General features: G+C 30.9%; 2 protein-coding genes across 2 annotated transcripts; one reads left to right on the forward strand and one right to left on the reverse strand.

The window, feature by feature from the left end:
* Positions 1-598: 598 nt before the first annotated feature.
* Positions 599-8,517, reverse strand: LOC143046480 (NAD-dependent protein deacetylase Sirt6-like). Its single transcript, XM_076219640.1, has 5 exons — positions 8,125-8,517; positions 6,508-6,660; positions 4,615-4,994; positions 1,545-1,738; positions 599-1,180 (listed from the first exon to the last, which is right to left on the reverse strand). Exons 1-5 carry the CDS (start codon positions 8,498-8,500, stop codon positions 982-984), a joined length of 1,302 nt encoding a protein of 433 aa, XP_076075755.1. The 5' UTR covers positions 8,501-8,517; the 3' UTR covers positions 599-981.
* Positions 8,518-8,735: 218 nt separating this feature from the next.
* On the forward strand, positions 8,736-26,936 carry LOC143046491 (WD repeat-containing protein 36-like). The gene is made up of 20 exons (XM_076219651.1): positions 8,736-8,996; positions 11,863-11,890; positions 12,483-12,583; positions 14,050-14,167; positions 14,539-14,726; positions 15,825-15,957; positions 16,553-16,728; positions 17,210-17,330; positions 17,771-17,920; positions 19,576-19,733; positions 20,317-20,431; positions 21,306-21,471; positions 21,953-22,061; positions 22,387-22,466; positions 23,872-24,080; positions 24,569-24,723; positions 25,145-25,261; positions 25,479-25,557; positions 26,029-26,216; positions 26,750-26,936. The coding sequence occupies exons 1-20, from the start codon at positions 8,856-8,858 to the stop codon at positions 26,897-26,899; spliced, it is 2,682 nt and encodes an 893-aa protein (XP_076075766.1). The 5' UTR covers positions 8,736-8,855; the 3' UTR covers positions 26,900-26,936.
* Positions 26,937-27,273: the final 337 nt, after the last annotated feature.

The raw sequence follows: 27,273 nt of genomic DNA on the forward strand, positions 1-27,273 counted from the left end.
TTTCTTTTCTATTTGACGTTCAGTCAAGCAAGACAGGTGCCTCATTCAACGTGTTTTGCTTATTTCATTTTATGTACATCATGATTTCCAAATGCTTATTTTGCGTGCTCCGTATTTTTCAAATAAAATTCAAACACTTGGCAGGGGTCATCAAGAAATACTTTTTTAAAAGCCGTAAACCAATTATATCATTTAAGTATTTATTTTTCGTGGAACGTTCATGACATAAATTATTTCACGTTCAACGTGAAATTATGTCTTATTTCACGTTTTTTCCGTGCAAGCACTCCCCTTAACCACCCTCATAGAACAGTGCATTAATAGAAGTAATTTAAGTTGAATGATTTGAAAGTTAGTTGTCTTTTAATTAATTTATTGTTCATCATAGCATTAGTACTGCACATTGATAAGTTTTTAACCCAAGGGAGATTAAAAGTTACAAGACTTTCAAACTTATTATTTAAATATTGATTCACTTCTTGGGTGTTAAAGGATTTTAATTTATTATTATATGTACTGATTGTATGATCACACATTTCAGTGTTTATATGCAACTGCATGCATATAAGAAAATCTCTAAATACAAAAGAACAAAAATATGAATTTAACAAGGGAGGTCACTGCAATAATTCTTACTTTCTATTTCACAAAATGTTTAAATCTACATGTACCGGTATATGAATTTGCAACCAAATCCTCAATCAGGACTTCAACGTACATGTTTATAAGCCTAATTAATGATTATTTAACTACATTTATATCAAGCTTTTTTTCACGTTAAGGGTCTCTGATGAATATTTTTTGGGGTTAAATATTAAGATACTTTTTATTTTTCGATTAGGTAAGTCACAACATTGATGATAAATCATACATAATAAGAGATGATAGTGTATAAATGAGCATATAAGTCCAAATCTTATCAAGGCCTCACTTTTTACAACATTAGAGCCAGTTTCTATTTCTTTAACTCTGTATAAGTTTCTAAGCTTGAGTTCTTTGAGAATCATAAACCTTCATTCTATCAGATCTTTCGGATTCCCACTTCTTTAATTCATCTGCATCTAATATGTTTTTCATCAACTCCTTGAAGAAGGTATCACAATCTCCAAAAATTCTAGATCCATGAATATTCCCATCTTTATCTGTTGATGAGCAGGCACTGTCTTTATCTGTAAGTTGCCTTTAAAAAATATAGTTTTATAGGTTTATAGGAATGAGAATTGGATACCAATTAATAGCAAACTTGAGTTATTTTTCCACTAATTGATTTTTATTCAGTTATGAGGACTTTATCCTCTATTAACAAAATAAAATTACTTGAGTTTACATGAAGGAATATCTTAATCTTGCTTTTGAGTGTTAAATGAATATTATTTAATACAACACAAGTATCTCCTTTGCCACAGCAGAAAATTAATCTGTAGTGACCTTTAAAAATCATCTTTGACCTCACTAATAGTCAAAGGAAACATTGCAATTTCATATTCAGAATAATTCAGAACAAAAAATTAGTTTGCAGAGGCTATTATTAATTATTCACAGACCTGTTACATATAACATATCTTTGAGGCTTCTTTATCTTCTCCACCAAGTCACTGGCAGGTGTAACTGTAAGGGTAGTACCCAGACATAACATCAAATCACACTTCTCTGAGTTTACTTCCGCTTGTTTGAATATGTGATCATCCAACAAGTCTCTAAAGTTAATAATGGAATCATGTAAATATCCTGAGCAGCCCTGCAAAAATATCATATATAAATTTCAACATTAAGTTGATACATGTACAATGATGTATGTCATTTTTGTATATTCATAAAAATGGAAAGATGACAAAGGATGATAACTTTTAAAATTATAAATCAAATGTCTATTATCTGTAAATTCTATATACAGAGTACATGTTCATGAAGTGGAACATGTCTGATTTTCAGAGTTTATATAGTTTTTTTGTTGTTTTGAATATTTTCACTAGATTTGATCCTTCGCAAATTGAGCAGTTGTGGAACCTTTTTGTATGTTCAGTGTTCTCTCCAGGGTCTTATAACACATTCGTACCATATCGCTATATTTCTTTACAATGGTGCAATCTGAATAGAATTTATCCTTCAAAATTACAAACATGTGGTCCTCTAATTCAGAAACAGCCTCGGTTACCTGTACTTTATTAAAAAATATTGTTAAGAAAGTTCAAATATTGCAGGAAAAGAAAAGCCAACGCTATGTAATAAATAATTTTAAATTGAAATGAAAACAATAACAAAAGTGAATGTGCTGTTTTGTGTACATTTGTATGTACTGGAGCATTTTAAGATTTTGTGTCAGGAATCAATACACATAAAATGTCTTTTATTCAAGTATCATCTTTATATAATGTAAAATCTGCTTTGTTTTTTTTTCACTGTCATGTCAGCCAGCAAAAACAAGTATTCTTGTCTGTAGATAAATCATATTTACACAACTATGTTATTCTAAGTCATGTGTGGGGAGGAAAAAAGATTTGGCACGCACAAAGAAACCAGATGCTCCGCAGGGTGCAGCTTTATACGACAACAGAGGTTGAACCCTAAACGGTTGGGGCAAGTATGGACACAACATTCAAGCTGGATTCAGCTCTAAATTTGGATAGTGATTAAACAGTTGACACAGCATAGGTTTCAGATACAGAATGAATGTGGTCTAATGAACTTAAAATTTTTTTTTGCCTTTGAGCAATTCACTATGCTGTTGAATATTAATCCTCTCAAAAAAATGTTTGAAGAAATTTTCTTTTTATTTATGAAATCTGAAATGAGAAAAATTTAATCCCCCCCCCTTTTTTTCACATCCCCCTTTCCCTTTTTCCAAAACTGATCTCAATTCAAATTTCTAATTGAGTTTGCAACAATAACTACTTATTTAAATACATCATAAAATATTAAAATGTAACAAAAGGTGCTTGTTATCACTGAATGGTAAAGATTGTTTTAATTTATCAGTTGGTAGTAAAAGTGAATATACATTGTATATTGTATAAAACAATGATTTAAGGTGATTCAATAACTATTCTGGACAAAGAAAGATAACTCCAATCAATTGAAAATTTCTTGCTATTGTACAATATTGTGCAATTAGATATTTCTTGCTATTGTGCAATACTGTGCAATTGAAAATATTTGCTATAGCACAATACTGTGCAATTGAAGATTTCTTGCTATTGCACAATACTGAGCAATTGAAAATTTCTTGCTATTGCACAATACTATGCAATTGAAGATTTCTTGCTATTGCTGAATACTGTGCAATTGAAAATTTCTTCCTATTGCACAATACTTAATATAATAATTTTGGATCCTGATTTGAACCAGCTTGAAAACTGGGCCCATAATCAAAAATCTAAGTACATGTTTAGATTCAGCATATCAAAAAAGCCCAAGAATTCAATTTTTGTTAAAATCAAACTTTTTGAACCCTTTGGGCTTTAATGTAGACCAATTTGAAAACGGGACTAAAAATTAAGAATCTACATACACAGTTAGATTTGGTATATCAAAGAACCCCAATTATTCAATTTTTGATGAAATCAAACAAAGTTTAATTTTGAACCCCGATTTGAACCAACTTGAATACTGGGCCAATAATCAAAAATCTAAGTACATTTTTAGATTCAGCATATCAATGAACCCCAAGGATTCAATTTTTGTCAAAATCAAACTAAGTTTAATTTTGGACCCTTTGGACCTTAATGTAGACGAATTTGAAAACAGGACCAAAAATTAAGAATCTACATACACAATTAGATTCGGCATATCAAAGAACCCCAATTATTCAATTTTTAATGCAATCAAACAAAGTTCAGTTTTGGACCCTTTGGGCTCCTTATTCCTAAACTGTTGGGATCAAAACTTCCAAAATCAAACCCAACCTTCCTTTTGTGGTCATAAACCTTGTGTCATAATTTCATAGATTTCTATTTACTTTTACTAAAGTGCGAAAACCAAGAATAATGCTTACTTGGGCCCCTTTTTGGCCCCTAATTCCTAAACTGTTCAGACCTCACCTCCCAAAATCAATCCCAACCTTCCTTTTGTGGTCATACACCTTGTGTCAAAATTTCATTGATTTCTATTTACTTATACTAAAGTTATTGTGCGAAAACCAAGAATAATGCTTATTTGGGCCCTTTTTAGGCCCCTAATTCCTAAAATGATGGGACCAAAACTCCCAAAATCAATCCCAACCTTCATTTTGTGTCAAAATTTCATAGATTTCTATTTACTTTTACTAAAGTTAGAGTGCGAAAACTAAAAGTATTCGGACGACGACGACGCAGACGACGACGCCAACGTGATAGCAATATACGACGAAAAATAAAAATTTTCGCGGTCGTATAAAAAGTGTGGAAAACTGATTTGCCGGACTGCCAGATGGACAGACAGACACACGGAGTGCAACCTAAACTAAAGTCCCCTTTGATTTTGTGGGTGGGGACTAAAAAATGCTAGTCTCATAATTATAAACTTTCATTAGGGAATGCTTTGAATCATAACTTTTCACAGATGCTATTATATACCAAATGAATAATGACATTTTAATAATGCAGAAATGCTTAAAATAACATACAGATATAAATGTACCTTAGATTCACATTTTCTTCCAGTTCTGTGGGATAAACCACATTTTTTACACTTCACTGCATATTTAGGTTTCTTTATATCTGTTTTCCCATTATCGTCCAGTTCTTCAAAATACTGACTACCAACATCATCCATCACATAGAAAGATCTGTTATACTGTCTTTTACATTTCTCACAGATTTCTAAGAAAACATTACCATGAAGTTCTGAAATTTTGTCACCTTGTACCCCTGATAATCCATGAAGACCGTCTCCATTCTGACTGATAATGTATTTCAAATACCTATCAGTCATCAATTTTTGAAGTGCTTCATGAGTGTATGTCGGTCTTAAAGCTTCATAGGGGACACCATCTTCTTCTGCTTCTTCCATGACTTTTTCTGAAGACATTTTACATTTATGTAAATTACTGACAAACAAGAAGCTACAACAAGTTACTAACACTTTGTATTTGATTTATATGTAATAGTGACGTGTATAATGTATTCTTGTGCAATCTTTTATTTGTGTAAAGTTTGTACTGACATGAGTCTTTATAATAATAATTACTTGTAAAACAAATTCAAAATATTAAAACATGCATGTACATTTTTGTAATTTTAAAATTTTTCAAATTCAAATTCAAAAAAAAAAAAATCAGTTTTCTTTGGTTTCTTTTTAAGAAATTTGTGGGAACTAGATAATTGGTTAGAATATTATCCACGTCATTTGAAATCTGGAAGATATTTGTCTCATTGGCAATCCTACCATATCTCCTTATTTTCATATAAAAAAATAAATTAATGGTTATAAATTAAATATTTGTTTAGTAAATAATGCATTCTTTCATATTTAAATGTTTAGTACAAAAATGTATGAGCAATGCAGTCCTTGACATGTTGTAACAGTTGATGCCTGCTTACTTTGGTTTGATAAGCAGTGTGATTCCCCATCAAAGTCATTCTAAAAATTCAAAATAAGTTTTAACCAAATCATGTCATTCCTCGTAGTCAAAATTAAGGTTATTACCCTCTAGCCTAGACATCATATTTACAATACATGTTAAATATTTAGATGCTAATTGTTTTCACCTTCTCCACACAATATTTTAAAAGTGATTAAATAGACTAGAGAGTTGTTTTTTTTATAAAGATAAGACTGTTGGTTTTCCTGTTTGAATGGTTTTACACTAGTAATTTTTTTTAGCCTTTAATAGCTTGCTGTTTGGTGTGAGCTAAGGCTTCATGATGAAGACCCTTCTTTGACCTATAATGGTTTACTTTTACAAATTATGACTTGGACAGAGAGTTGTCTCATTGGCACTCATACCACGTCTTCTTATATCTAGTTGTTTGTAACTTGTTACCCAAGATTTACTATTTTTGTTTATCAGTCACATACCTGTTTGAATACAATGAAATATAATAGATTAAGCAACGGAAAATTTAATATGTCAAATAGTTTGATCTGGATTATATTGTTAATCATGAACTGTTTATAGGTTTTACTTAATTGTAAATGTCACAATTATTACCATTTTACCTTATATCCTTTTTAGCATTGTAACAAAAAATAAATGTAGCTTTCATGGTAAAAATGTACATTTTACTTTTTACGGGTCTTCGCAGTGATACATTGAACACTGCATGGTTTTTACAAACAAAATTTTGTGTCAAGTACAATATGATGATGGAGTTTTTGATGACCTTGACTAGCTGTACAGCCCTCGCACAGTCAGAATGAACAAAAATGTATTACTTCATACTTGTACCACAATTTTTTATTACCATGATAAAAGTTGGAACATACATGTATGCATGTCTATGTGCATGTGACATCCTGTTTTAATTTCAATTTATTTTTATTCAACATTTTCTGTGTAATAAAAAATTTTACAATAAAAAAATCTTCTACCTTCTGTCTGTAATTTTGCTTTCTTGCTTGGTGTATGTTCTATCCTGTCACTTAATAAATGGTCTACATCAATTTCATTTTGATCCATCTCAGTCCATTTTCCACTCTTACCACGATAATCACCAATTCCAGCAGATGTAGAAATCCCTGCACCTTAAATATTTGTTTTTAAAGATAAGTGCAGTGTTCGACTGTGTATAGTACACATTTGTGTATACAACACACCCCATTTTATCCCCAACCCCCAAAATAGTCTTGGAACTTTTCACCTTCATGTACAAAAATCAAGCAGACAGGTTTTTTTTAACTTAAGAATAATGATCATGATTTTCTTGGAAGTTATTTGTAGGCAATAAATGTCAAGCTGAAGTCTATAAAACAATATTCTGTTAATTGAAATTGGTTAAAAACTGATTATATGACAATTCTTATAACTATATCAACCACACTTGCATTAAAATGCATTAGTATTTAATTCAAAACACATATTATACTAGATTCTTTACCTACATATTCTTTAAGAACTTAAATACATTTAGTTCTCATTAATTATTTTTTTTATATATGCATTGTATTATGAAAATTATTGATGTTGTAATGTTTATGCCCTTTGGGACCCATAATTGGAAATAAAAATATCTTCTTCTTCTTCTTATAACATCATTATCTGTATCAAAAAACAAGCCTGGGTTAATCTAGTTATTTAATTGTCAAAAAGTTTGTTTACAAGGGAATTCCTTGAAGGAATACAAATTAAATTACAATTTGCAATGTCACAATAATCTGTATGTACAATTTTCATCAACATTTGGATATGTGACCTAGTAACTGTAAGCAAATATTTTAACCAGTTTTGACCTCTTTTTTTGTCCCACCTAGATAGTAAGGGGCATTATTTTTTCTGGTCTGTGGATCGGTTCGTTGTCTGTTCGTTCATCTGTCTGTCCCACTTCAGGTAAAAGTTTTTGATGAAGTTGAAGTCCAATCAACTTGAAACTTAGTATACATGTTCCCTAGGATATGATCTTTCTGATTAAATTGCCAAATTAGAGTTTTTACCCCTATTCTTAGATCTGCAGTGACATCACAACATGTAACTGACCAATCAATGATTAGCATTTGTGTTATGTAAACAATGTTGAGAGGTGATGCGGAGAAGAATCCTCTAGATTTTCCATCTAGACTTCAATGCAAATTAATTTAATTGATATATATTGACACCAGTTGAATCTAGTAATTTTAACCACTTAATATTGTTAAAGACACTATATAATATCTCCATTTTGATTTTTATCATACTATATCCTCTGGTTAAAAAAAAATCAGCAATATAATTAATCAGTTATCACCTTCAAATAGATGAAAAATCTAGAGGAATCCTATCTGCATCACCCCATGAAAAATTTAAATGCCAGGATGTCCGGATCTGAGAATTCCACGGTCCAGTGACACTAAACATAGAAAATTATAGAGCGAGTGGGGCATCTTGGTAAAATGTTTCTACTGTATTGTACATGTATAAGCTAGTCCGTCGAAGTAAGGCGTCAAAGAAAAAAATTATAATAGCCTTTCAAGACGTCATAATTATTTGGACGAATGTACATTGTATAAGCATACCAGTAAATGCTACACAGTGCTCAGATGATTTTATCAAATCAGAAACGTGTTTCGCTTCTTCAATGATTTTTTTATGTGCATTCCTAAATTCAGCAGTTTTTTCAGCTTCCTTCACCAGAGTTTTTTCTTGCGAAGAAAATTTAAATGCACTTCTTATGTTCCTTTTAATTGAAGAAATGATTTGTGTCCAACAGTGTTCATGAAATCTTGCTTCACCATTTGCAGCCCAGTTAATATGAAATTCTGAAGTCTTAACCCTTCGTTTTGGCCACACAGTTTTGACTTCTACAATATCACTTTCAACTTCATCCAGAGTTGAACTCTTGCAGTATTTTAAATCACACATTTTTACAAAATGATTGTTTTTCTCATTCATGATTGCGCAATCCCTTAAATAGGGTTATTCAAAATTAAAGAGGACAATTCTGAACTTAATGTGTTGACCATACATTTCTCAAATGATATATATTATAACACTGAAATAAAAGTTTTGAATTAGAAGCCAACAATGCTTCATTGATATTAGTGATATTACGAATGCTTAAATAACAATTAATGTAATTTTATTGATTATTTTAGACGGTGGTGAAATACTTAATTTGTCTTTTATATGTGTGTGTGGCTCAGTATTTCCGGTTTGAATTGAAGCACATGTTTTTTGTTTACAAATTGATTTTCTCTAACTGTCTGTGGACATGCCATAATTTGTATGAACTGTTTATGTAACAACCATGCCAGCAAGTAAAATATTCACAGGCTTCAGAGCTCTAGGATACGTGAGCAATCACATCCCACTGCAAGTTCGCCACCACAGAAAGCATAAGGAAAACTATGTTATCACTTGTGTGGGGAAATCTTTTCACACTTACAATGTAATTTGACTTAAATACTAATAATTAAGTAACACATTCCACATCTTCATTAGTAAATAGTCAGAAGAAATATATATAAATTAAAATGGTACTTCTGTTGAGCCAGGGGCGCATATCATACATGTATAAATGTTTTTGGGCGGACACAAAATTATGCGAAGCAAATTATGAATAACGCATTCCAGTCGACTGGCAAATATTTCTGACATTTAGCACTGCAGCCATCAGTCTAAACTGCTATCTGCCTTTCTGCTGTAAGTGTGTGGATAAGTAATAATGTCACATCATTGCCCATCTTCATTCTGTTCTTTTTTACATGATTGGACATAACATGATGATTCTGTGATTAAGAATGCTTAGGTCCATATAATAGTTTACATAAAAGTGTTATCATTTGTCAGCAAAAAATTCAGGTTTTGACAAATATACAACATGTACACATGTACAAGAAAAGACAAGACAGTACTGTACACTGGGACAACTGTCCGTCCAGTCTGACATCTAGACGGATTAAGACATCCATAAAAATAAGTCCCTACCCGTACTGTACAGTGATTTATATTGCCACACAGTGATAAGGTATCATTTTGATGACAGAATTGAGAAAAGTAGATGCAATTTATTAAGATTTTATTCTCAGTCCATTATGCAAAGATTTCAACCAACACAATTTTTCCCTAATTCTTATGATTTTGCAATCAAAACTACGCTTTTACAGTCTTTAGTCCATTAGTTACGGATTCCCAGTCCCCGCCGTTCAATTGTGTAAAATGCAGATTTTTTTCCATTGCTTTTTTGGCCCAGTCCTGTACTAGAAAACTCCAATGCAATGCTTAAGGTTTCTCTGGAGTAATCAACCTATCATTTGGCAACTAACTGTCTTCTGAAGAGGCAAACACGCATTTTATGAAGTGGCTTTACCCCCCTTTATTTACTTCTCCTTGAAAAACAAAAATGTCTGAGTCGAGGCCATCTGAACGAAACATGTTATTGCACACCCCTTTGCAAACATTCGTCAGTATTTTTTTTGTTAAGTGCACATTTTTGAATGATTAGGCCACACAAATTTAATTTCTTGTTCTATGGATATTTGTACTCTAAAATTTGGGGTGAGCGAGCAATTTAAAAATTTTAATAAAAAAATATTTACTTTGCAAAATTTTGAGGCGAAGCTTGAAAAGTAAACATGGGAAAGGCGAGCGATTATAATTAAGGACTGATATTTTCCTGAAGAACTCTATATCTATCTGGTATTAAATGGTCAAAACATGTCCAAGAATTTTGTAATATTCCTGGACTTTAACCCTGTTAACACATTTACTTTAAGAGTTTAATATTATTCAAAATAAGTTGACCCCTCTTTTAGAAAAGTTAAGATATGATGTATTTCTCCTCTTTTTGAGAGTTTTCAAAGGTTTTGCATAGTAGCTCTATACAAATCCTTGGTATTTCTATTTTCTTTTCTACATCAGTAAAATTACCCCTTGTCTGAGGGAGGGTTGTTCCCAACCTGATAATAACAAACACAGGTCAACGTACAGCCTTTTACACAGGGCTTTGATCCAGACCAAACAGCAAGCCATAAGCTCCCTAAAATTATTAATGTACACAAATATATTTTTTTAAAAGGAAAACTAACGATCTAATTTATATATCCAAACGGGAAAATAGCAATGAACCACATCAACAAACGATAACTGGTGAACGACAGGCCCCTGAATCAATCAGGACAGGTGCATAAACATGCAGCGGCTATGGATGTTTTGTTTTCCCAGCATACAATATAATTAAAAATAAAATTGAGAATGGACAACAACCTGACCATAGAACAGACAACAGCAGAAGGTCACCAATAGGTCTTCAATGCAGCGAGAAATTCCAGCACCTGGAGGCGTCCTTCAGCTGACCCCTAAATAACTATATATAATAACTCTGACAGTGATAATGAACACATAATCATACTAAACTCCAAATTGTACACAAGAAACTAAAGTTAAAAATAATACAAGACTAACAAATTAAAGGTCCAGAGGCTCCTGACTTGGGACAGGCGCAAAAATGCGGCGGGGTTAAACATGTTGCAGTTGAAGGCAAATCCTTCAGAAGTTCTTTGTACTTTATTCTTACAACAAACATTTTTTGATAGGGAATATAAGTAAGGGGTAAAGAAACCAATGTTTTTTTCTGTACAGGTATTTCCACTGTTATATATTTATATCGGAGCACTCCCACTTGGGATAAATTGGTTTCATGCTGAAACAAATATTCTCACACAATCGTTATATACAAGTTAGACTGTGATTTTAAAAACAAATGTTGATATCTTTTTATAATATTTACAAAAAAATGGTGGACATGATTACATTTCCAGATGCGGGAGCGGGAATATGATTTATCTCCTTAATATTTTACGTGCATGTGCATAGATGAAAACAGACATTCTCATTATCAATTTGAAAAGATGAACAGTAATGGAATCTTGAATTAATTGTTTTAGCAATATATGATTTAATTTGGATTCTTCCATTATAATGCATTTCAATTTTTAAGTTTTTAACACTGCTCACGTTTTGACAGTATACTAATAAGCTTATAAGAAGACAAGAACCATATCCTTTGCAGCAGCAAAATTTAAAGACTTCATTTTGTGACTGGCCGGCGTGGCCACTGATTATTAAGAGTATTGTTTAACATTACATACATATATAAAATACACCAGATAAATATCTGAATAAAGTGTTTCAAAGAGTTGTACATGATGGATTCAACAAAGCACCCAGCAGTTTTTCTATGTACAGGAATAAAGTATCAGTTTAAATAAGTTTACTTAATATACTAACATTGTATTTTATTTATCTATTTTCAGAGTTCCAAGTTAGGAATTGTTAGCATCAGTAAGTATGATAATATTTTTTCCTGTCTTTTCTGCTTTAATGTGCCCTGTGAATATAAAAGAGAATATTGTGACAGATCTTTATCAGTGTTTTAGCTAAGATTTAAGGCAAGAGGGTACGGTTTCTAATCTAAAAAGAGCCATGCATTTAATAATATTAACAGATAGAAAAAATAAATAAAAATAAACGAATTAAAGTTGATTGCTGAATTTATTGGTTGTGAAAACTTTTGAAAACATTGTGAAGTACATGCCCTCTATTTAGGGCTAGCTAGGACACTTCTTGTCTTACATTGTAAATTATTACAAACGAAGCCAAAGGATCTGATCATACATTTGTAAATCTAATAAGAGACTATTTATAAATGTTCTGCCCTAAATGCAATTACCATGATATGATTACCTATATTAAGAGTTGTCAGAAAATTATGTAGCAGTGTTTTTTACAATGTCTGATTATGAAAAAAACTGAAGCCGAAAGTCACAAATGAGTAGAACACATTAAGAAAATATACCCCCAAAAACATCAACAGCTTTACACGTACTGTGACAGAAAAAATGAAGGATATTAATACATTATGTATATATTGTAGGTAATACACATCCAGATGATATATCTTGTCTAGCTGTTGATGCTAATTTGGTGTTTACTGGGTGTCGTAATAAAGTTCAAGCATTTCAGAGAGGAAAACAGGTAAATCAAAGTTTAGACTTGGTAATAGAATGTACATGTATGCATTCTGACTATCCAAGAGGTGAGACCTACTTCCTAGTATTTTCTAACAATTTTTGTTAAGTAGTAATTCTAGATTCTAATATGACGTGCTTCTTTCGCTTTGTAAACAACACTGTGATAAAATTCTCCATATATCTATACTTAGCGGAGACTCAGAGATATACATAAAAATGGATGTTGCTATATACCTCCCACGTAAATCCACATGTATTGAAACCTATTTGTAAACGCTTTGTTGATTTTATTGTTTTAAAAATTGCAATTAAAAAAAGTCAAAAGAACTTTTATTCTTATTAGGATACATAACAAAAAGAATTAATGCACAAGAGCTCGAAGAAATCAACAAAATAAAAATAAAATTCTGCGAAAGTCTATTTATGTTAATGGCGCATTTAAGTCATTTCAAAACATGACGTCATACAAATGAAAACGCTACAGTTGAAGGGTTTCCGTAACGTTAACCATCGAAATTCGTATAATATTTTATTAAAATGGATTCATGAGGTAGGTTTTGTTTTATTTTCCATTCTATTGCGTTATTTGCATATTTATTGATTTCAGCAAGTCAACATGGCGGCTTCTTAGTTACGAAACCTCAAATTTGGATATGGCGGTAGCTTACGAGAAACACATGTAAATTAAAAATGGCAAATGTTGGGTTTCAGAATTAAAAGATTTTTTTCTAGCGGTTATTCACCAAATAATTTATGCAAGCTACAGATTTATTAGAATGTTTGAGCTTTATCTAACAGGGAGTAAAAAAGAACGGCGCCACACACACGACATTCGAACCTGCGCTTCATATTTTTACTGAGCGGATTTGTCCTTTTAGAATCGAAATAATTCATGGAAGCCATAGATTTGTTGTAAATTTACACATGGCCTTGGCCGTGATATTCGTTAATTTTTATCCCTCACTAACGCTCAGGCTAAAATTCGAATATCACGTGCACGGACCAGACCATGTGTAAATTTCCAACAAATCTATGGCTTCCATGAATTATTTCTTAAATATAATTTATGAAATTATGATACAACATTCTTTGGCATTATATGATGATTGGTACATGTACTATGATTGAGGGATTAATTAAAATACAGTCAAAAAGGCCTATTTGAAACATTTTTGGAGTTTTCATGTACATATAGCTAGTATTTGCAATTCTTAAGATATATTAAAAAAAAGGATATTGTCAATGCAAACTTTTTTTTTGTACATGTATGCAGTTTATTTGCGTGGAAATCCCTGTGAAAATCATTGATTTTTGTAGATTTTATCAAGACCCTTTTCACAATTTTGTAGCATATTTTGCTTTTGATTTTAAGACATTTTGCTTATATAAGCCCAACAATAATCAACAACCATAATTTGAACTTTTTTATTTTAAAGAAATTTCCACTATTTTAATGAATATTTTTTTCAGGTATTACGTACCTATGAAGGACATGAATACCCAGTACATCTGTTGTTACCTTTTGGGAATCACTTAATCTCTGTAGACACAGACAGTAATGTTAAAGTATGGGACATCCACTCAGAGGGTAAGACCTATTTTGCAGAATAGAGAGTCCAAAATGACACTTGTAAAAAAAAATCATATTTATACAAATAAAAAAACTTCAATTTGTATATCATCAAACATAAAAGTGACAAATATGACTTAACATATGCAAAAAGTAGTACCTATAGATTCATGACCAAAAATGTTAAAAATGTATTGATTCACAGAATGTATTTACATGTTAAAGCCATACTAAAAGACGAAGCAATGTATATAGTTCTTATCGGATGGCATACTGGCTAAAATCAATTTTATTTTGTCGCAATTCATAAATAAAATCCTATTTTTTTGTACTTCAGTTTTAAAAATCAGAAGCTTAGCTGTGTTTTTACCTATATTTTCTTTTCCTAGGAGTGTATTTGGATATGAACTTTGACAACTCAGGTTTCCAGGTGACAGCTATAATGCATCCACATACCTATCTCAATAAATTAGTGCTTGGAAGTAAACAAGGATCCCTTCAGTTATGGAATATTAAACAAGACAAAATGTTATATGTGTTTGAGGGATGGAATAGTGCAGTAACATGTCTGGAGCAGGTAGTTATAAGCAACAATAATTTATATTTATAGAGATATAAGAAGATGCAATGTATGGTATGATTGCCAATGAGTCATCTTTCCAACAAACGCAACTATAGGTCACTTCAAACTCTTCAAAAATGAAAACAAATCATTTCGTAAAGTAAACTTCAAGCTACTGTGGATTCATTAATATTCCTTGGATACTAATTTTTGTGGATTAAGTGGGTACAAGGGAACCATGAATTTAAATGTTCAATGAATAACAAATTGTCTAAAGGAATTATGCAGACTTTGTCAAAACCACAAAATTTAATAGTCACGACTATGCAAGTTTTCCTCAATCTACGAAAATTGGTACCCACGAATATAAATAAAATCACAGTTTTTAAGGCAGCAGAATGATCAAATTAACAATTCAAATAAGTAAAGTTTAAAAGCATGTGTTGCATGTCTCATATTACAGTGGACTCCAATAGTTCATTTGCCAATTACCGATTTGATTCTGTTATTACACACTTTTTAAACAAATAACTTCCCTTTGTCAATCGTAGACATGTTCCATACTGGACAAAATTGGCTTTTGCATGATAAATTGAAAGTGGTGTATTGGCGGTTTAACTAATTTTTTTATGAAAAATAATTTTGTTGACAAAAGTATTTAGTTTAACAACAAATTTATGTAATTAAAAGACCTGTAAACCTTTAAGATTACTCACATTACGCACAGGTAAATTTGCTCTTTCTGCTAGCTCACCATTGTAAATAAAAATTAATGTCCTCATTAGGGAGACAACTAAAAAAAGGGATCTCTAATTACAGGGTCAATAACGGGAATTGGCAAATAGCCTATTAATAACATAATTCAGATATTTGCACAATTTTCTCCTGTGTAGAACCATTAATTTCCTATTGATCTATAATAAAATAAAATCTCATTATTTGCATAGCATGGGATGTGCTATTTTGGTATTTATGTAGGGAAAAATTTGTGTATAGAAAAGTATGTGTATTAAATTTGAAACCTTGACTCAATAAATTATGTATATTTGAATATTGCAAGAACTGCTTGATTCCAAGAAAAAAATTGTAGATATGCATTGTATAATTTTTCAGTCTCCTGCCATGGATGTAATAGCCATAGGACTTGCAGATGGTCAGATTATTATACATAATCTTAAATTTGATGAAACTGTTATGAAATTTAGACAAGACTGGGGACCAGTTACTACAATAGCTTTCAGAACAGGTAAATATATTGATGGGGAAATATTCCAAAGGCACTAAGTTATTAACTCAAAAATCCTTAAGCCATACATCTGAAGGATTTAAACCATACCTTCAAATGGCCTAAAGTCATACATTTAAAGAACCTTATACCATAAATTCAAAGGGTATTTTTTAATTTCATAGAAATTGACTTTGACACACATATTTATGGAGGCAGTAGACAGATATATGAAGAATTGAGGCATGCTTGGAGTTGTTATATCAAAATATTAATCATCAAAACAGCCCAGAAATGTCTATATAATCATGAAAGATTTATAAAGTAACTTGTAAATATTACACTTTCTTGTTCCACTGTCAAAATGAAAATGTGTCCAAAATTTTAATTCTACAGTACGCATAATTTTTAATAGTTCTGTATTAAAGTCCATAATTAAAATATGTCTTTGCAGGAAAAAAAACCTCTATAGATGTCTTAGCTTCAAGTTGATGAGTGAAGCTGTCACATGAAAACCCAATCTAAAAATTAACCTGTATATTGATGCAAAACTTACATTTTATGTTTCCTGTTAAGGTTGTACAAAATGCGTTTAATATAACTTTCTATTTTTTAGATGGCCATCCAATGATGGTGACAGGAAGTACAATTGGCCATATTGCATTATGGGACTTAGAATCCAAAAAGTTGAAAAGTCAGATAAGAGATGCACATGAAGGAGCTGTTGTTGGTATGCAATGTTTACCAAATGAACCTCTAATGGTCACCAATGCAGCTGACAATTCATTAAAGGTAATAAAAACTGTGAAACTATTACATTTATGATTATTTCTGCCAACATATAAAATTTATATGTAGAATTTCGACCATGTGCATGATGTGTCTGGACTGCACTATTGTGGTCATGAAAATAGCTTTGCAACACAATTCTTTTACAAGCTGCATGAGAGAACTTAGTTAACACGATTTGACCTTGTTGCAAATGAATGGATGTTGTGATTGTTGATTGTTGATTTGAATTTGCTGATCCTTTTAGTTAGGTTATTTTCTTTGTATATAGGTACCAAAAATCTGTAGAAAAATAATCAGATAATGGACAGGATCTGCAGTTTATGTGATTGAATTCTCATTTTATTCAAATGATTAGTTACAGCTGAAGCAATGTGAACACTGTCAAAACTCATAGATTAATCAGAATTGAAGTTTTATCTGTCCTCAGTAAACAAACTTACTATTTACGGCATATGATGCAAGTTAAATTTATGTTTTGAAGGTTTGGATATTTGATCAACCAGATGGAGGTGGAAGGTTATTAAGACAAAGGTCAGGTCATTCAGCTCCACCAAACAAAGTTCAACACTATGACAACAATGGAAAGAATATCCTCAGTGCAGGTAGTGTACAGATATATCTTTTAAAACAAATCTTGTTTAAATATTATAATATTAACTACATGTATGTACCCGATACACAGGATTCAGACCAGAGGTTACTGTAGTATAAGGCTTTGTCCAAAATTATATCAATGATAATTTTGATATAAGATAGACCAATGTGAAATATCTGTTGACAGCCTCTTGCTATGATTTTGTCCAAATATTGAATATTTTGATCAGTTCTTTTGAACTGTCTACAGTTGTTATTTTACTGAAAAATGTAACTAATTCTTAGGTTTTCTAATTGTTGTCAAACATCAATATTTGATGACCCACTGCTCAGAAAGATTACTATGATTTAGGGAATGTAGATTTTGCAGTTTGAATAATAGCATTCTTTAATACTGGAGATGAAATAGTCATATATCATTATTAGCCAAAATACCATTTTATTTTAGGTCAAGACAGTACTTTAAGGTCATATTCCGTGACCCATGACAAACACAACAAAAGTTTAGGAAGGGCGTCTTATGACAAGAAAGAAACTAAAAAGACTGGATTAAAGAAAGATAGATATATGATGCCTCCTATCACACAGTTTTCATCAGGTAAGATAACTTTTCTTACTTTGCAGTTAATTCAAAAATACTTGTGTGCATTTATTATTATGATTGTTAATCAACAGACATACTTATTTGAAAATATAACGGAAATTAATAAGTTTGAATACTTGCCGTTCTAATCCATTAAATTTTGTGCCATTATAATAATATTAGAAAATTTTTGCTGTTTAATGTTAATTCAAAGTACATGTATACGAGATCAAAAATATTGAATGAACTTAATGGGTTACTTTAAAGCTAAAAAAGTATCTGTAAATAAAGCTACTGTCTTAATTGAAAGTAGCCCATTAGAGTATTAAATATATTTTTCTCATAATTTTACAAAATGATTATGTCACTTTCTAATGTAAGCACTTGGTCTTGGTATATCTAGTGACTGATTAACCATTTCTGATGTGACTTCCAATTCATGCTGCATATTTGATCAAATGTGTTTATCAAATAAAAACAGAACAAGATTTGCCAAATTCATACATTTCCAGCATACGAAAAAATGAAAAAGCTTAACCAGGGCTTCCAAAAAGGTCATATATTCAGGACAATTGTACAATGTCTGGTAAAAGTCCGGCTGGGTAAAAATGAAACGGTCATCTACTTTTTAGTTTTCAAGGTTTTTCTGGTCATTTTAACATAATTCACGATCTTTTTGACCCAACTTTTTGCCTTTAAATTCTACACATTTCCGGTCATAAAAGTGACACAATGATTAATTACCATCAAAACAACCCCTTCTTCAATACTTTCTAATTTTAATTAAGGCTAATTAGTTGTTTGACAGCTGAAATCTACCTGTTCAGGTGACAGGTAAACTATTTTCAATACCGGACATCGTATAAATTGATCAGTCTATTCACAATTATTTCTTTCAACAGTTTGTATCTAATTGATTTAGTCCAAAAGATTAAAATTATAAGAAATACATTTATAAACATAATTTGATGAAAAATTTAAATAGGTTTTAAATGAAAAATCGTCAAAACTACGTTGTATGAACTAGAACATATGGGCGCATGTGCACAACTGGGAAATTTAATTATGCATCCTACTTTTCTTCAAAAACTGCTAAAATCATCATTGATACCTGTATCTAACATTCATTTCAAGTTTTTGTTAAAGAAGTAACTTGGAAAGAGCTTCTTCACTCTGTCGTGCTTGTAATCATACACAGATTTTACGTATCCGTTTATGGTCCATGTTTTACCATTGTCAAGTCTACATCCGGTTTTAGGAAAATGATTTTAAAAACGAAAGTTACGTTTTTGACAACGTCATTTTGCACAAATAAAGAGTCTATGGCAAATATGAGCATGCTGATGTGCACACTTTGAATGATGCACTGCCAATTTAACAGTTTACATCAGAACATCAAATTTTTATCAAAGTATCGGTTTTTTTTAAATCTAATGTCAATCATTGGAATGGCCATCTGATTACCACAGTTGCCTTTTTTGTGACTTAGTTTTAGGGATTAAAATCGGGATCAGATATAAAATGTCCAGCTGGCTTAAATATTTTTTGGAAGCCCATGTGAATAGAATGATTCTTGTAAAAATGAATTACCATTTCAATCAGGCAGTGAGTACCATTCACCCAGACAATTTAAATTTATATAATAAAAGAAATTATTTGATATTTGACAGATACCAGTAGACAGAGTGATTGGGATAACATAGCAGCATGCCATCGTGGGAAATGTTTGGTAACAACATGGAGTTATCAGAGGTCCACAATGGGTTCCTATAAACTGAAACATCCTAGGTTTGATGAGGATCCAAAATTGAAACTAGCTACAGCATTGGTATGATTTTTTTTTTGATTTTTTGAAAATATCCGTGATAATTAGAAAACTTAGTTTCAGTAGATATTTCTTTATATGATGTTATTAGTATGATGATTATAAGAGGTTTGTACCGACCAAAACTGGTTTATTTACCACCTATAAAAAGTATCAAATCACCAATATGAGTATCATTTTCCATTAGTTCAATTGAATACTGTAAATCCAGAAATTATTGTCTGCATTTATTATGGCGATTTTGTCTTTTTAGACTAAAATGCGATTTTAATTTTTGCGATATTAAGAAAAATCCTGTTTAATACATATGAAAAAATTCACAATGCCAGTTTAAATTTTTGCAATTATAACTCCGCATTTTTGGCAATAATTAAAACATCACAATAATTTCTGAATTTACAGTATAACTTTTATGTTTTTATGTTTTTATTTGTGATTTTGAATTTTGAATGTTAACACTAATTAACTATTTGCTTTTTTACTATAATTTCCTTACCTCTAATATATTGTTAATTTTGAAACACTTTTGGTATACCAATTAACCTATTTTGGCATTATGGGTAATCATTCTATGTTTTCATTTAAGTGTACTGATATAAGTCCTTGCGGTAATTTTGTGGTAATTGGATACAGCACTGGTCATGTGGATAACTATAATCTTCAGTCTGGAATACATAGAGGCTGTTATGGAGAGACTGTAGGTAAGGTGTTTGTGCTGAATGGAAATAAATGAAACAAATATAGACTACATAGTTAAAATGTATAAAAAAAAAGAGTATATTACAACGTTGCTAATATAGCTTACAACCCAGCTGTTTGTTGATGTGTGTTCATTTTTAGGCAGTTTGTCATATGTTGGTTGTCTTTGTCTCTGATATTTTGGTGTTCTCATATTTGTTCTTGGTCTTTTTGTTACTTATATAAATAAGATGTGGTATGTGTGCCAATGAGATAAATCTCTGTCCAAATCATAATGTAATTAAAGTTAAGAATTACAGATCAAAGTACAGCCTTGAACACAGGGCTTTGACCCAGACCAAACAGCAAACTATAAAGGACCGCTTAAGGACTAATGTAAAACAAGTCAAACAGAAAAAAACAACGATATATTCTATATACAAACCTATAACTACACAAACAAACCAACTATTAAACAACAGGCTCCTGACTCAGGATAGGTGCATAAAGATGCAGCAGGTATGGATAGTTTAGTTCCGCCTGCAAACAATATTGCAGTTGAATGCAACACTTCTCCTTCTGCATACTTTATTCTACCAACGAAAATCAGCATTATTTTAAGAATTGTCCTTAAATTTGATAAGAAATCTGTGTTAATGCTTGAAACAGTAAACAGTTAAAGGGTCAAGATTTGACGTTGTCTTGAATGCTCTTGCAATCCCTTTTTATCTTTTTAATGTTTACAACAACAAAATACTTAACTAGTAATATTAACGATTACTTTTTTTACGGATGCAGGAAGCGGAACTATAAAAAAATGTCTGTTTGGAAAAAAATAGGTCCATCGAACAAGGAATGAAATTGGTTTGGCATAACTGCAATTTTACTTTTTTACAGCACATAACTGCAGTGTAAGAGGTATCGCCATTGATGGATTAAGCCAAATCACTATTACAGCAGGTCTAGATGGTGAAGTTAAATTCTGGAAATTTAAACAGAAAAATCTGATAGATTCATGTCACCTGAAATGTTGTATATCTGATATATTGTTACATAGAGAAAGGTAAGGGTTTTTTTTTTGTAAGAATTTTGCTTTTGACCTAGAATTTGGCTGTGTGAAAATTGTGTGGTTTCTTTAGAGAAAGGTAATGTTAAGGTTAAGTTAAACTAACAAATTTTCCATGACTTTCCTAAGAAAAAAATAACGCAAATATAAATGGTCTTGAATATGTAAAACGTACATCTTTTCTTACTTTATGTCATGAAGTAAACTTGAAAATTGCTGAATTAAATTGCAGCAAAGTGTGCTTACAATGGCTTAAAGAAAAATGAAGTATTTTCTGATTACCTACCACAATACAATTGATAGCATATAAAAATTTCCAGTTGCATATGATTTTGAAAAGAATATAAAACTGCTGAAACTACCTTATTGTCTTGAATTTTTTTGGGGAATTACAGGATTATGTTATGCTATTCATATAACTATTACTTTGATTATGGTTATCTCTCTAATTATACCATTATAATTTATTCATTTGTAGTTCTATGCTGGCAATATCACTTGACGACTTCAGAGTCATGATTATAGATATAGACACACGTAAAATTGTCAGGACATTTCAAGGACATCACAATGCTGTCACAGATATGGTAAGACAACATTTTAACTTTGAGTTATCTCCCTTTATTGTGGTTCAAACAGTTAATCATATTGCTTATTTGCCTCAATGTTTTTCAAAATTTAATGATTATATGGTTTTTTTCCTAAACTGTTATTCAGAGAATTATCTGGGTTGGGTCCAGTAAATGTAGAATTGTAATGAAATATATATCAAAGGTTTTTATCAGTGCTTATAGATTATTTTTACTGGAGTTATGTCCCTTTAAAATGTAATTTGTATTGAACATTGTATTATTAGTACTCTCACATCGTAAATATTTTTTTTGGTGTAATTCTTAAGATCTGCTATTTCAGACCTTCAGTCCTGATGCCAGATGGTTGATTACTGCTAGTATGGATTCTACAGTGAGAACCTGGGACCTGCCGACAGGAAAGTATGTCACTAGCCATAATGTTTATTGTCACATATTTTATTATATATTTTATATATACACATGAACCACCATTCTAAAAGACTTTGATGTTTAAATAGTAGCATATATGGAAGTCTTGAGTTAATTCAGATTAAACTGGTGAAATCATCCACAAATTCTATCATTCATTGCCTGCCAAGACTATGATTGTTGCTACAAACATACATTAAGCAACAGACCATATATAATATTTGAGTTATGTTTTTCACTGTAAAAGTTGGTCAATTGTGTGCTCCTTTGTAACATCATTTACCAAATACAGGGGATTGCCTGCATTTTTGCTCTTTTAAAGTTCATCATGCAAGTTTGTGATAGTCATTAGGCCTAAAAAAAAAAGATATGTGTTTCCGGTAACATCATTTTGAAAAATAGGGTCGGTAGGTCGGAATTCTTTTTTTTTTTTTTTTTTTTTTTTTTTTTTTGACATCGTAAATGAAATCCGGAAAATTATCATGGTTTTTCCAAGTCCGGATCCGTAATTAGTTTCAAAAACCGGAAGTGTGCCATTTGCAATGTTTTTGAAGCACCTGCTGTGCAAATTTCTTGGATTTTAACCTATTTGGAATACCTTTTGACATTAATAAAATGTTTTACTGGCTTTCTATGCAAGTAAAAGGCAGAAAAAATATTATGTCATCTATCAGAAGCCTGTGTCAAAAACGGGGTCGGTTGATACAATTTTTTTTTTTTTTTTTTTGAAGATCCAATAAAAAAGTTAGGGTCGGGGCTAAAAAACAGGGTCGGTCGGGTTACCGGAAACATCAATCTTTTTTTTCTCGGCCTTATGCAGGATAAACTAGAAATAATATTTGTTTCTTAAGTACTTAATCATAATGACCTTATGATAGCAGTGCTGAATATCTGTCATAAGAATTCAATTTACTGAATAATTTGTACAAAATAGCATTTTTAATTTTCAACCAATTGCTCAACATAGGAACGGAAGTGACTTTGCCTATGTAAACACACAAATGATGTTCACTAAAACCATAGTTTTTAATGGAAATCAAGAGTTGTCTTTTTCAGGGCATCACCAAAAACTATGTATGGAAAAAGGGTTTTAAGGGAAAGTTTATAAAACAAATTTACCACAATTTTGTTAAATGAGATTTGACAAAAAAAGTAAACAGATATGAGAAACTATTTCATAATTCAGCATGACATTTAAAAATTATATAATACACATCTATCAAGCACTCAGTGTTATACTTATTTACTGTATGTCCAGGATGTTCAATATTTCTTTTAAAAAATGTTCACAAAAAGTTTTAAAATGTTAAAGAATATTTTCTGAAATTATTTCTTTAATATTAAGTAAATTAAAAAAATTGTTGGGTAATATTTACTTATTATTATTTATTTATAGACTTATAGACTGTTTCCTAGTCAGTTCAGCAGCGACATCCCTCAGCCTTTTACCTACAGGGGATTTCCTAGCTACATCACATGTAGATGATATTGGTGTTTACCTGTGGTCTAACATGACGTTGTACACCTTTGTCTCATTGAGACCTCTCCCTGAAGATTATGAACCTGACACATTAGAACTGCCAGCTACCCAGTATGAAAATAAAAGTAAGTGGAGGAACATAGGGCTTTGTAAATCAACAGGGTTTTACATTCAATTTATTTTCAAATGTATATTTGGATTGAAATAGCATTTATATTTTGTTTGCTATAGATATGCTTTAACTAAAGTTGATCGAAGTCAAGTTTTTAGGCTACATGTGAAAAAGTCTGACACTACAATTAGCACACCAACTTTACCTTAATGCCAGGTAATTCTTTCCATATATCAAAAATATTTAAATTGCCTATTAAGGGGGAAAAGGGGGGGGAGGCCCTTTATCGACACTCTGGGATCAGGTGTTCTTAAACTCTGGATTTCGGGATTGATCCTTCGGGACACAGAAATTATTTTTTCGATGTCGGGATTTCAATTTCTTTATATTCCAGACCTCTGGATACCAAGTTTTTAAGCCTGGAATTTTGAGATCAGGACCCCTCCGACCCCCACTCTATTAATATGACTTATAATAAAACTTGCTGCATTCTATTTATAGAAACAGATGAAGACGATGAAAAAGAGGATATAGATATGGATGACTATGACCTGTCTGAATTTAAATCTCCTGAACAAATATCTGATGAACTTATAACATTATCATTATTACCTAATTCAAGATGGCAAAACCTACTCAATTTAGACATTATAAAGGTGGGTTTGTGAACAATGTGCCAATTTCAAAATCTGTCACATCATTTTTGAATTTTTATTCTTTTGAATTATACAATTGTTTAAATGGTTAGTTATATTTCTAATGTATTCTTTAACCTTGATTTTATAACAAAATCTCCTTTCTTACAACAACTTTTAGATCAAGTAAAAAGTTAAAAGATAATTTTCTGTACCTTGTTGTTTAAAAAATGTTTTTGTGAAAAAAATATTTATTTTGGTTATTGTACAGATTTATGGAAGAATAAGAATTTTTTTTTTCTTTCCCAATCTTTTGTAAAACAAATTATTTAAATATCAAAATATCTATTTAAAAAATGAATAACACCTTTGGGAAAAGGCTATTTTATTAAATGAATAAAAGAATTACTTTTTTATCATCAGTTATATATTTCTGTTTTAGAAAAGGAATAAACCTAAAGAAGCTCCCAGAGCCCCAAAGTCTGCACCATTCTTTATACCAACAATTGCAGGACTTGAACCTAAGTTTGCCAATATTACAGATGATACGGAAAAAGAGGTAAGATTTTGATTAGCACATGGATTTTGATTGATTGAGATATTTATCTGCACATATGCTGTCATTCAATTGATTGATTTTTTTGGCTTGAATTAAATTAGTTATTTGATATATATATATGTCATTGGAGATAATCTTTTAAAACAAAAAATATTTTTTTATCTCTTTAGATGATAGAAGTTTTGACATTTAATCTTGATATAACATTATTTTGTAGACCAAATCCAGGATAACTATTGGTAATCTAGAACCTCTGTCAGAGTTGGGGAAGGCATTGACTGCTGATGGATTAGATTGTAAGTCAATAGACTTTATATGTACAACTTTTGTTTTGTTTTGACTATTTTTGCTTTGTTTGAATAGTTCAGAGCAAATTGATTTTAAGTTCTCATAAATTTTGACAAATTATAATATACATAAACACCTTTTATAGGTCTGCTCTTTTCCTTTTTTTCAAAATGCCTAAATGTGTTGTGAAGATATTTTTTTAGTCAATTCAAGTACCCTTCTCTTTGAAAACTAAAAAAAGGGGCCCAAATAAGCATTTTTCTAGTTTCCAAACAATACTAATGAGTATAGAAAACAGAATTCAAGATGAATTAGCTATTAAATAGCTATAACTCATATGCACCTATAATACAAGTGATGAATAAAACACATTTGATATGATTTTAAAAGAAAACATGTCTGATAGTAATAAGTCTTTTAAGTTTATTTGCATCTTGTCAAAAACATACACGACCATTTTTATTTTGTTTTAATTTTAGATGACAAAATACTAAACAGATTTAAGGAATTAGGACCATCTGCTATTGACCTTGAAATAAGGTCATTATCACCAGAAGGAGGAGGATCTATAGAAGCCATGGAAAGATTCTTAATGTTCTGTAATCATGTCCTTTATTCTAAAAATAACTTTGAAATAATAAATGCATACCTGGGACTTTTTCTTAAGGTAAGTTTGAGAGGGATCAAAATAGAAAAGAACCATTGTCCAATTTTGTATTGTCTATTTAAAAATAATTGGTAAAACCTCAGAATTTTACAACCACTGGGTTGATTTCACAGCTGGTTGACTTTTTGTCTGTAATTAAATCACAAGCTCAGTAGTTGGTAATTAAATAACAAACAACAAAAATTAGGTGCAATACTAAATAAAAGTTGACCAAAGAATGCTTTCAGTTACAGAAATTAGTCTTTAATATACAATGTATGTATAAAAATAAGGAGATGTGGTATGATTGACAATGAGACAACTATCTACTAAATTTTAAATGAAGCTATTTGAATTATGGGTCACCATTTGAAGAATTTGTAGTTGTAATGTGTCATTGATGTATACTCCACATTTTTATACTAATTCCATACAAATCAAATTGATGGTGGAATACAGCTCGTTAACTTTTTTAGTCAATAATTTTTGTAACATTTCACTCGCCTTCGTGTTTTTTTAAATATATAAATGTGTTTTTTTTTTTTTCATTACAGGTTCATGGTGATACAATAGCTAGCAATCCTACATTGTGTTCAGTTTTAGAGACTTTAAATTCATGCCATTTACAGACATGGAGAAATTTACAAGATTTATTTACACAAAACACTTGCATGGTCAATTATCTCAGAACTGCTACTCTTTAAATTGTTGGAATTTTAATTAAAAAATTAGAAAAAGAAATTTTTTATTACTCATTTCAGAAAGTATCTGATTTCTAGAACTCTGTCAGATCATCAACAAATCAATAATTGTCAACATTAACATACATCCACCAATTCGTGACTAATTTTACCTCTGAATACCCTCAAAATGTGGGACAGCACAACACATTAAACAAACAATAAAAACAAGATCGCATGGTTGGATAGTATAGAGAGTAATAAGTGAACATTTCTAAGAAAAATAACTCTTATACACCACAAACATGAGAAAGATTTAAAATATTCAACACTGCAAAAGTGATAAAGCAGAAATTGAAAAAACATATTTAAAGGTTAAAAGGAATCACGAAACATTG

Source organism: Mytilus galloprovincialis, chromosome 1 (genome assembly GCF_965363235.1).
Source record: "Mytilus galloprovincialis chromosome 1, xbMytGall1.hap1.1, whole genome shotgun sequence".
Classification (NCBI taxonomy): domain Eukaryota; kingdom Metazoa; phylum Mollusca; class Bivalvia; order Mytilida; family Mytilidae; genus Mytilus; species Mytilus galloprovincialis.

Excerpts from the sequence above, each read along its gene's own strand:
- LOC143046491 (XM_076219651.1), top strand. The coding sequence starts at position 8,856 with ATGCCAGCAAGTAAAATATTCACAGGCTTCAGAGCTCTAGGATACGTG. Across the intron at positions 11,891-12,482 it reads GTTAGGAATTGTTAGCATCA|GTAATACACATCCAGATGAT; the intron begins GTAAGTATGATA and ends TATATATTGTAG. Across the intron at positions 19,734-20,316 it reads TGAAACTAGCTACAGCATTG|TGTACTGATATAAGTCCTTG; the intron begins GTATGATTTTTT and ends TTTTCATTTAAG.
- LOC143046480 (XM_076219640.1), bottom strand. The coding sequence starts at position 8,500 with ATGAATGAGAAAAACAATCATTTTGTAAAAATGTGTGATTTAAAATAC. Across the intron at positions 6,661-8,124 it reads GCACTGTGTAGCATTTACTG|GTGCAGGGATTTCTACATCT; the intron begins GTATGCTTATAC and ends CAAATATTTAAG. Across the intron at positions 4,995-6,507 it reads AGCAAAATTACAGACAGAAG|AAAAAGTCATGGAAGAAGCA; the intron begins GTAGAAGATTTT and ends AAATGTCTTCAG.